General features: G+C 46.5%; 1 protein-coding gene across 1 annotated transcript in view; it reads left to right on the top strand.

Moving 5' to 3' along the window:
* The window catches only part of LOC138513428 (dihydrofolate reductase-like), a 427,393-nt gene that overhangs the window by 255,166 nt on the left and 160,108 nt on the right, over positions 1-12,119 (top strand). The window contains exon 4 of the mRNA XM_069628273.1: positions 4,150-4,255. Within this exon, the coding sequence (XP_069484374.1) occupies positions 4,150-4,255 (106 nt within the window). The remainder of the gene's footprint in view (positions 1-4,149; positions 4,256-12,119) is intronic.

Genomic DNA, 12,119 nt, shown 5'->3' with positions numbered 1-12,119 from the left:
CCATCTGCATATGATCGAGGCATCACTCCCTCGTACTACAGGGTCCCCTACCTGGCATACTGTGCGTGCGCAGTTTTGAGAAGCCATTTTCTCGACTTCATAATTATAAGACCTTAACTCTGTGCCCCGTCTTACTGTGATCATTGACTATATGAGTTTCGACCAAGCCTAATGAAGATTTCCCTACATCACTTGTAAAAGGTCTTATGTCGAGGTCAGCATGTTTTAATGGCACTTGATGCTGAACTAATGCAGACTCTGAAATATTTTGCTGTAATAGGGCATATTGTTTAATTGATTTCTCAATTTGCTCTCCGACATCAGCCAAAGCAGAGAATTGAGTTCCGACCTGTATGTTGGGAGGAAGGGTGACTCTCTTTGCAGTTTTGGTTGGTAAAATGTATCTGAAGAACTGGTTTGGGAAGTAGTTCCGGACACCTCAGTCGTTTTATGTTAAAAAATTGAGGCTACGTGGTCATTTAATGAGGGATAGTCCTCCACATTAATGATCTTAATGGAACTGTCAGTGTCAACTTTTTTAATTTAGCTGTAGTTTAGAAGAGACCAGCTGGAGTTGAAGAGTGACCACCCAGCTATCAGACGGCCCCTTGTCTTTAGGAACTAAGTTTTTAATTAGCTGTGTAATGTTAGTTCTAATTCTTCTTGACAAACCCTTTTGGTTTTTAGATTTCTTTTTCGTTCGAAGGACAACTTCACATTTTTCCCCACTATTGTGAGAATTTAACAGTTTGTAAGGAACCTTTAGTTTCGCTTGGTCTTTATTCAAGGTACAATGAGGGTCAGGCCCCTCAACAATACCCGGTGATGCAATACATGTATTAGATAAAGTCCGGTCAGCCTCATCAGCCGTGCCAAGTACTGCAATACCTGCATTGAGTATTGGCTCAATGTCACTAGGTAAAGGCCTGTCAGGAGGACTAGAATCTACTTTAGGACAATCATTCTCACAACAAGGTGTAACATGCTGACTCAACTCACACACGTCATTATCCACCGTATCTATACCAATTATCCGCCCAATTTCAGGCACAACAGTTCGATTGGATTCAATGGTTCTAAATGGATTTGTACCATTTTTGGAAAGTAATAAAGGGCCTCGATCAAACCAATTTTTCTGGGCATACAATGTAGCACTGTCATTCTTGTCATTGATGAATTCACACAACCATGCCTCAAGTTGATCTGTTTGTCTTGCTTGCTCAGTTAATTTTCATTCCAGTGACTTGACCAACTCAGTTAAGGTAACTATGGTCATGTTCATCGCACTGAGTGCTATATCAAGCAAGACAGATGGAGATGGTACAACTCGTGAGGTATTATGTAAATTGACTTCTCTCGTGCTTTGCGGAATAGAACGTATCATGGGAGACTTTGCTGAAAGCGAGTGAACAGACTGAACAGAATTGGGAAATAAACTGGGAGACTGATACAGGCTATTAGCATTGGGACATGACAAGGAAGAAGAAGCAATGGAAGAAAAATTTCCATCAAAGTCAATACTATCATCAATTTGCTTAATAGAATGAGCAGACACCAGGTTAGGATGCCAGGATGGAGCCTCACCCCGGGATGAATTTCAAGTGGCAGCGGGTTGTAATGCTTGAATAGGCGAGGAAGTGACTTTAGATGCCTCTATGGGTAAAGGTGGTATTGGCATCAACACCCCCTCAGCTGAGATCAGCTGTGTATCAGTGATGGAAACATTGAGTGGCTCCATGTTATCAACTGATGTTAGTGGTATACTACTCATCATTTAAACACTTGGTACCACAATAACCGGGGAAATAATAGTTGCAGGTTTTCAAAAGTCACGAATATCCCTCGCACACATTTTCTTTTCGAGGTTGACCAAAGGCTGGTTAGACATTTTCTGTTTTAAAACATTTGCCGGTGAAGATCTAACGGTGTTGATTTTGGTACTAGGAAGGCACTTGATGTCTTAAGATTGTTAGGCATGCCTGATTTTAGAGTATACCAGACGAAGACATGGGCGCTCAGTACATGTTAACAACGCCCAGACCAGTCCCGAGCAGCAACGTAGATGTGGAGTGTTCACTTGCACCAACTTAAGCAATTAAGAGCAATAATCAGCTGATCAGCAGCCCACGGTGCCAGTCGCACCTTGTGTCTTTAAGTTTGTTCAGCCAAAGCAATGGTAAAGAAAGGGTGTCAGTTCAAAGGGACTTGCACCACAGTCACAAGCGCACCTTATGAATTGCAAATAATAGTGCTTCCTTGGTTAGACCATGAACGGCTGCTCAAAGGGTCATGCCCCACAGGCACAGCCGCTTCCAAAAATGGATCTTCCCTCACAGATACAAACACGTCGTGTAAGTTGCCAAGAGTAGTTTGTTCAATTACAACAATTATAAAGAGAGGATGTCTGCTCAAAGGGACTTGCCCCACAGTCACAGACAAACCTAATGATCAGGAACGTCATTTCACTAAAATGCCAGCTGTAGCGGAAGTGACATCACACGACCCTTGACCCCCCACCCCGATGATATCACAGGAAGTGATGTCATTTGACCCCACCCCAAAGTGATATCGTGGGAAGCGATGGAGCACAACCTTTCAACCGTTGACAAAACAGGAAGTGGCATCACACAACCCTTGACCCCCCACCCCCATGATATCACAGGAAGTGATGTCATTTGACCCCACCCCAAAGTTATATCGTGGGAAGCGATGGAGCACAACCTTTCAACCGTTGACAAAACAGGAAGTGGCATTACATAGCATTTTACACTACGAAAAATATGGTTACAATATCACTATAATGTGATGTACATTTCATACAAGAATGGATCGCCATATGTATCATCCAGATCAGTGTGTATAGGCCCATATTACCAAATTACTGTGAATGCAAGCAGACATCGAAGACCAAATAATAATGATGTGTTATTATATAGCACTGACACTTAAGCGCTTTATATAGAAAAAATATACACCCGTTATCACCTAACCTGTGTTGGTACTCATTTATCTACCTCAGAAGGATGAAAGGCTGAGTTGAGGCGTTTAAGAACAGACTAAATCAGTGACTCACCTCCCGAAGTGTGCCTGAAATAAACCTTTAATGAGTCTAGCAATTGTATAGAATTTCAGAAAGACACATTATTTGGTATTCCTATTCTTTCTTATTTAGGGTCAGTGCTGAAAGTGTTAGACCTGTGGCACTCCTGATCTTATTTTTCTTATTTTTTTTAAGGGGCCTGAACAAGCAAGCCAGCCACTTCACAAATAAAGAGCCACATGCTGCTTGCCACAGCCCAGGAGTTTGCATGACAAAAAAAAAAGGTAGACCTCAGAGGTCGCAAGGGAGACCATAGAGATCGCAATGGAGACCTCAGAGGTCGCAGTTGTGACCTCTGGCGACCCCCAAATGACTTCCCTGTTAATGATTGATGAATGATGCTGCTTCCTTGGTTATAGCATGCGCCACTGTTCAAAGGGTCAAGCCCCACAGGTGCAGCCGCTTCCAATAAAGATTACGTTGAAAGAAGAGGATGGCTTTTCCAACACAATGTATTCGGCAAAAATGCCCAGTAAGGGTGGGTAACAACCCCTAGAAGCAGTTTAGTCCAGAACAATAAAGTGAAAGTTTACCCTCGTAGGTAAGTAGCGCCCACGCGCCCGCTCACTGCTCACAGGACACAGGACACACTGCGAGCACATCGTGCAGCGCTGCGCGCATACGCAGTGTTTATGAAGGCGGACTTGATAACTTCCAACATTGTAATGAAAAATGCAGCGTTCACACGGAGCAAAAAAGGCAGAGCCTCTCTTCAACTCGCAACAAGCCACACTGCGGGCAATGGCGATTCAAATTTTCCTGGCAAAAATATTTAAAAAAAATAAATAAAAACTTGATATTATGATGTGGCAGTGGATGTTCATAAATGCACTAGATTTTGCAAATGTAAATGCCATTTCTAACTTCATAAATATATTCTAAAATGGGAATTCCGATCGACACAATGCAATAATGCCATCGTTTGGCCACATCCTAGGACAAACTGTGTGACTTTTAAATGTTGAATATTATATAATGTTAAATATGGACTTTAGGTTGTTCCTTCTGTAGATGACCTAAACCTGTATATCATTTTTGATTTCCATTAGGCAAGAAGAATTTCATCATGGTGGGTCGAACTTCTTTTGAAGGCTTTCCAGACTGTCTTCTTCCACTTCCAAATGCTATTGTTGCGATTCTGAGCAAAACACTGAGGTAGGTTCTTATGGAAGACTTGATTGATTGATCACGTAACTCTATGTTGGTGTGTTTGCAGTGGCAGGTGTTTATTCCATCAAGTCCCACTGGGTCTTTTAGAGAGAACTCTGTGTTTGCAGTGGCAGGTGTTTATTCCATCAAGTCCCACTGGGTTTGTTAGAGAGAACTCTGCGTTTGCAGTGCCAGGTGTTTATTCCATCAAGTCCCACTGGGTCTTTTAGAGAGAACTCTGTGTTTGCAGTGGCATGTGTTTATTCCATCGAGTCCCACTGGGTTTGTTAGAGAGAACTCTGGGTTTGCAGTGGCAGGTGTTTATTCCATCAAGTCCCACTGGGTCTTTTAGAGAGAACTCTGTGTTTGCAGTGCCAGGTGTTTATTCCATCAAGTCCCTATGGTAGGTGTTTATTCCACCAAGTCCCACTGGGTTTGTTAGATAGAAATCTGCATTTGCAGTGGCAGGCGTTTATTCCATCAGGTCCCACTGGGTTTGTTAGAGAGAACTCTGTGTTTGCAGTGGCAGGCGTTTATTCCATCAGGTCCCACTGGGTTTGTTAGAGAGAACTCTGGGTTTGCAGTGGCAGGTGTTTATTCCATCAAGTCCCACTGGGTCTTTTAGAGAGAACTCTGTGTTTGCAGTGCCAGGTGTTTATTCCATCAAGTCCCTATGGTAGGTGTTTATTCCACCAGGTCCCACTGGGTTTGTTAGAGAGAAATCTGCATTTGCAGTGGCAGGCGTTTATTCCATCAGGTCCCACTGGGTTTGTTAGAGAGAACTCTGTGTTTGCAGTGGCAGGCGTTTATTCCATCAGGTCCCACTGGGTTTGTTAGAGAGAACTCTGTGTTTGCAGTGGCAGGTATTTATTCCATCAAGTCCCTGTGGTAGGTGTTTATTCCATCAAGTCCCACTGGGTTTGTTAGAGAGAACTCTGCGTTTGCAGTGGAAGGTGTTTATTCCATCAAGTCCCACTGGGTTTGTTAGGGAGAACTCTGCGTTTGCAGTGGCAGGTGTTTATTCCATCAAGTCCCACTGGGTTTGTTAGAGAGAACTCTGCGTTTGCAGTGGAAGGTGGTTATTCCAAGGGTTTGTTAGGGAGAACTCTGCGTTTGCAGTGGAAGGTGTTTATTCCATCAAGCTCACTGGGTTTGTTATGGAGAAATCTGCGTTTGCAGTGGCAGGTGTTTATTCCATCAAGTCCCACTGGGTTTGTTAGAGAGAACTCTGTGTATGCAGTCAAAGGTGTTTATTCCATCAATTCCCACTGGGTTTGTTAGAGAGAACTCTGTGTTTGCAGTCAAAGGTGTTTATTCCATCAAGTCCCACTCGGTTTGTTAGAGAGAACTCTGCGTTTGCAGTGGCAGGTGTTTATTCCATCAAGTCCCACTGGGTTTGTTAGAGAGAACTCTGTTTGCAGTGGCAGTTGTTTATTTCATCAAGTCCCACTGGGTTTGTCAGAGAGAACTCTGTGTATGCAGTGGCAGGTGTTTATTCCATCAATTCTCACTGGGATTGTTAGAGAGAACTCTGTGTTTGCAGTGGCAGGTGTTTATTCCGTCAAGCCCCACTGGGTTTGTTAGAGAGAACTCTGTAGTGGCAGGTGTTTATTCCATCAATTCCCTCTGGGTTTGTTAGTGAGAACTCTGTGTTTGCAGTGGAAGGTGTTTATTCCATCAAGTCCCACTGTGTTTGTTAGTGAGAACTCTGTAGTGGCAGGTGTTTATTCCATCAATTCCCTCTGGGTTTGTCGGAGAGAACTCTGTGTTTGCAGTGGAAGTTGTTTATTCCACCAAGTCCCACAAGGTTTGTTAGCAAGATCTCTTGTATCCAGTTCAGCAAATGTTCCTCCGATTGTATGGGACACTTGGTGGAGGACACCAGTTATTTTGTGCCCACATCGTCTACACTGACTCTCATAGCCAATGCATCCTGCCATGTACAAGACTGCCTAGCACTGCCTAGTTTGCTCTGTAGATGCACCAGTTTAGCTTCAGTACCTGTTCTGCGCCCTGGATCCACAGGCCAGGCGATGCTGGCCTTCCTTCTCCCCAAGATGGTGCGGGTGCAAAGAACATCACTTATGCTAGAATGACATGCAGTTGAGTTTAAATATGCGTGGTTTACCCTCACACAAATAACATGTGAAACTGCGAGTCTTGGCCTTTATCAAAAGTCAGATTGTATGTTCATTGGTCAGTCTGCAACAGGTTCCACCCGTGTAAGTGCCTTCATGCCTCCATTAAAAACTGGGCAAACCTGTTACACCTCACGATGGAGTGGCAGTGGGGGTGGGGGGGTCTCAATGAGGGTACACTGCGTGGTGTGCCGTGGAGAGCTGCAATTCAACATTGAGTATTGGAGCACCTGTGCAGCACACTACCCTGCTGCATGTAACCCGGTGACAAGAAACATGCAAACAATTTCGTTTTGTGCCTAGCCATCCTGGGGCCATGCTCTAGTTCTAACAATGTACCCCTCTAAGGTTTCTGTAGACTGTCCAGGAGACATGCTCTACGGCAGGGGTCTGCAAACTTTGTATCTCCAGCTGTTGTGGACTACAATTCTCATCAACCCTAGAAAGCATTGTCAATAGTGAAGGATCATCGGAGTGGCGGTCCTACCAATCTGGAGAGCCAGAGGTTACAGACCCCTGCTCTAAGGTAACACAATCCCTCTCCATGATTCAGGCAGAATACACGATTGCAGGCCTCTGCTGCTATACTATCCCTTCACAGTGATGGAGAGGTTGAGAGGATGCAGACAAGGTGTGTCTACAGCTGAAAAAGAATAGATGGCCCCAACCAAGAATCCTTCTGCCAATGGGTATTCCATCTACTCTCCTGAGTGCCCGACCCCCTGGAGCCATATTAAGCAAACTGTGGCAGACAATCAGCTCTCACTTGCTTTTGCAGCTTATTCAGCAGGCAATAAAAAAAGCAAACTGATTTTGCCCTCAACGTCAGCTGGTGATATGATATGATAAGTAATTTATAACGTGCCTGTACACAAGTGTTTCTAGGCGTGACAAGACAAGGAAGGGGAAGACAGAGGGGAACCAACAAACGATCTTACTAGGCCTTGTGTCATTCAGATCGCGCAAGTGTGGGGAAGATGGGTGGGGAGAAGTGCCAAGGGGGAGGGGGAGTGAGGAGAAGTGCAAGTGATTCAATAAGTGCTGCCAGAGGGTGGCTCTTAAGTGCAGAAAGAAGGAACTGTAGGCATACAGATATAGACCCTTAAGTGCTGAGGGAGCCCGGAAGCAGTTCAAGGGCAACTGGACCTGCAGGAGCCTGGGCCTGAGTTCAGGGGTGGCCAGGTGACCAGTGCGTGGAGCAGACGGGTCATCAGCAAGGGAGAGCAAGAGCAGAAGTGAAAAGGAAGGTCCTGGGTTTCTTCCGGAACTGGAGGTGGTTCTGCTCAAGTTTAAGAGAGGCAGGGAGGCTGTACCAGAGGGAGGCCCCAGCCGAGGAAAGAGATCTGCCCCCCCATTCTCTGCTTGGTAAATATTACATACAAGTGTGAACGACTGCCATAGACGGCATGCACTGATTAAAATGCACAGAGCACCAATGCAGAATCCACGTGACTTATCAGTAAACTTCAGATGTAACACCCAAGTCCAGAAGTGCAGCCTCACTCTGCATTCAGTGAAATGTGCAAACACATATGCATTCACATAGCATGGCTATGCATTGTATTAATTAGAGACTGGCATGTTGGCATTCACATAGCATGGTTATGCATTGTGTTAAGTAGAGACTGGCAGGTTGGCATTCACATAGCATGGTTATGCATTGTGTTAAGTAGAGACTGGCAGGTTGGCATTCACATAGCATGGTTATGCATTGTGTTAAGTAGAGAGTGGCAGGCTTGCATTCACATAGCAGCTATGCATTGTATTAAGTAGAGACTGGCAGGGTGGCATTCACATAGCATTGCTATGCATTGTATTAAGTAGAGACTGGCAGGTTGGCATTAACATAGCATGGCTATGCATTGTATTAATAAGAGACTGGCAGGTTGGCATTCACATAGTATGGCTATGCATTTTATTAAGTAGATACTGGGAGGTTTGCATTCACATAGCATGGCTATGCATTGTATTAAGTAGAGACTGGCAGGTTGGCATTCACATAGCATTGCTATGCATTGTATTAAGTAGAGACTGGCAGGTTGGCATTAACATAGCATGGCTATGCATTGTATTAATAAGAGACCGGCAGGTTGGCATTCACATAATATGGCTATGCATTTTATTAAGTAGATACTGGGAGGTTTGCATTCACATAGCATGGCTATGCATTGTATTAAGTAGAGACTGGCAGGTTGGCATTAACATAGCATGGTTATGAATTGTATTAAGTAGAGCCTGGTAAGTTGTTTCAGGTTCATCTATTTCAAGCTTGAACGATTACAGCAGCAGCCCTCAGAGTGGCCGGCTTCTTCCTTCTCCTTTCCCAACCTCTCTCCCTGTTCATCCCACAACATTCCAACCCCACATTCCACATTCCGCCTTCCACAGCAGACCACGCTGCTGCTTCCAAGTACAACCTAACTGTCTCATTACTTGAATTCGCAATACCCACATACAACACAGTGCCCCAATATGTTTCATAACAAGAGCACTTCTGCACACGAAATGCAGCCAGTAAGGATAGCTAGTGATACTCAGGAACCCATAGTGCATCATTTTCGTTGACATGACACTTTCTCCTTTCCTCCCAGCTCATTCTCTCCAACCCTCAGGTCAAGCCAACTCCAGTACTGCCACCTACCTTCTTGGTTATACGACCCATGAAGCGTGTGTCAGCTGAGGCTTTCACCGCCACTTTCTCTCCTCCTACTCCCCCTTTGGCTGACTCACACCCTGACACAGCCCTCTCCACGCTCAACTCTGATATCTCTGATACTCTTGATGTTCTTGCCCCTGTCATGAGGATCCGCTTGAAGCCCAAAGCCAAGTGCAACTCCTGGTACGACTCAGACCTTGCCACCCTTAAATGCAAGTGCAGGGTGGCTTAAAGGAACTGGCGTGCTTTCGGTACACCCTTTGACAAACTGGCCTGCCGCCTGCTCCAAAGGCAATACCGGCTCTCTGTCCGCACCAAGAAGAGAGCCCACATTCAAGTCTGCATTTCTGCTGCATCTAACTGCTGCATCTAACAATTTGGCCGAACACTTTAAAATCTGCAAGGAACTGGCCAATCCTGCTGCAGTCTCTACGTCCCCTGTCCCCTCCCAGACCCTCTGCACAGCCCTGGCTTCTCAATTAATCTCTAAAACTCAGGACATCCTGTCATCCTGTCATCAGTTGTCATCCCTCAACTCAACAGCCCTTCTTCGGCCACCACTCCTCCCTCCTTCTCTTCCTTTCCCCTATTCTCCCCAGACAAGGTTTCTAGACAAGTCCGATCTAGACCAAATTGGCACCTTGGCCCCTGCTCTGGCTGACTTCTGCAACCACTCCTTCACCACTGGGGTCTTCCCTTCCCCCCTAAAGCACTCTCTTGTGCAACCTCTTCTTAAGAAGCGCTCTGCTGACCCATCCTGCCCAGCTAACTATCACCCAATCTCCATCACTCCTTTCCTGGGCAAACTCCTGGAAAAGTTGGCCATCTCCCAGCTTAATCTTCACACTGAATCTGTTGGTTGTCTCCATGATCATCAGTCTGGCTTCAGAGCTGCCAGAAGCATGGAAACTGCTCTCCTGATCATCCATGATGACCTGCTCTCCAACCTTGATTCCAACACCCCCTGTGTCCTCATCTTATTGATCTCTCTCCTGCCTATGACACGATCAATCATGCCATCCTGCTCAACCGTCTCTGTGATAACCTGGGTATCACCGGTCAGCCCCTGGCTTGGCTGGCTTCTTTCCTCTCCGATCGACCCTCCCAGGTCCAACTTGGGTCCTTGCTTTTCTGTATCTCGCTCTCTACCTGTGGTGTTCCCCAGGGGTCTAACCTCTCTCCCTGGCTGTTCAACCAATACCTGGCACTTCTTGCCCACCACATTGCCGCCCTCTGCCCCAACTTTCAGTGCTATGCGGATGACGCTTAACTCATTTTCAGGCTCCCCTCTGCCACTTTTTCTCCATCTCTCATCTCTGACTGTTTGCCTGCTATCCAGGAGTGGTGTGCTGCCAATTATCTCTGCCTTAATGCCAGTAAGACTGAGATTCTCCTCATCGGCACACCTACGCCCTCCTTTCCTGTTGCTCTGTGGCCGGCCTCTCTTGGCCCTCTTCTGCTCCCACCTGTGAGGCTAAAAACCTCGGGGTCATCTTCGACTCCACACTCTCCTTCTCTGCTCTCATCTCTGACATCTCTAAGAAATCACACTACCAGCTGCACCTCCTCAGAGGTATTCTTCCTTTCCTCTCCTTCCCCCAGAAGCTCACTGTCTCCAGAGCTCTGGTTCTCTCTAGGCGGGACTACTGTAACAGCCTCTTTTTAAATCTGCCTGCTTCTACTCTCCTCCCTCTGCAACCCATCCAGAACAGGACTGCGAGACTTGTCCATGGCCTCAAGCCCAGGGCCTCAAGCCCAGGGATCGTATCTCTCCAGGACTGAAATCTCTGCATTGGTTCCCAGTGGCTGCGAGGATTAAGTTTAAGACCCTGTGCATTGTCCACAAGGCCTACTGGGGCCTGAGGCCTCAATACTTTCAACTCTCTCTTCCTAAATATCTTCCTTCGTGAGCTCTTCACTCATGCACCTCCAACTCCCTCAAGGTAATTCGCTTCACCAAGCAATGAGTTGGCGGAAGATCTCTGTCTTTGGCTGGGGCCTCTCTCTGGAACTGTCATGATGCCTACCCCCGGGGACCCAGACCAAGTCCAGCAACCATGGAAGCAGGCATCAAGTTATTCCAAGCAAACCCAACAACCCCTGCTAGGGCCTATTTGGGTGCAGTAGAGTGCCAGGCTCATAGATTAAATCTTACCTGATGCAGACCATGCTGCAAAACTTACCTGATGCAGACCATGCTGCAAGAGCTCCAAGCCAAAAGAGGCTTGGAAGGGACTACTTTACCTAGGGATTATTTTCTTTACTCGGGTGGGGCTGGGGAGGAATACTTACAGGGGTGGACTGGCCCATAGGGAACTCTGGAGATTTCCCGGTTGGCCTCTGCACCCTGGGCCTCTTTTCTGTGGTATTTCCAAATGTTCTCATAGGAAAAGCATTGGGCTTGCTGAAAAAGTGTCATACAGGGCCACTTTGAACTTTATTTCCAGGGCCTCTTTTGGTCCCCAGTAATTATTTCCAGGGCCTCTTTTAGTTCCCAGTCCGGCCCTGAATACTTACCTGGAACTACTTTGGAGGCTATTTAAACCACTCCCGAAGAGCAGCACACGCTTCACGTTATTCTGCATCCAGCAGCGTAACGCTCACTGTGCCTGCAAGTCTGCATCCAGTCTTCTGCCACGACCGCCTCGAGCCTGGAGCTCCTAGAAAAAGGGAGAAAGAAGGAGAAAAGGTTAGAACAAGCAATACCTTTGATCCTTACCTGAATTCCCGATCCATCACGCCTTCGAGCTGGAAGAAAGAAGTTATTTTATGCACGTCACCTCGCCTGCTGCAGCGCCGCGCTGGACTCACTGACCTTCGCAGCATCTTCACATTCCACCGCATCCTTCTGCATGTTCCCGCCGCACTCCGGCACCTAAGGGGAAGACGAGAACAGCAAGGTGAGCTAAGGGAATACACAGAGGCAATATAGTTACCCCCCATAGACTTACCTGATTTTACCACCCGGGGTACTATTCCTCTTCACGGGTCGGCGCAGCTTCCACTGCATCCTCGCCGAACCCCGGCCCCTAAGGGGGAAACAAAAGGACAGAAGGTGAAACAAAGGGACAAACAA

The sequence above is a fragment of the Ambystoma mexicanum genome, chromosome 12 (genome assembly GCF_040938575.1).
Source record: "Ambystoma mexicanum isolate Mex_15411 chromosome 12, UKY_AmexF1_1, whole genome shotgun sequence".
Classification (NCBI taxonomy): domain Eukaryota; kingdom Metazoa; phylum Chordata; class Amphibia; order Caudata; family Ambystomatidae; genus Ambystoma; species Ambystoma mexicanum.
The sequence above is the reverse complement of the archived record's forward strand: the minus strand, read 5'-3'. Positions and strand labels throughout refer to the sequence as shown.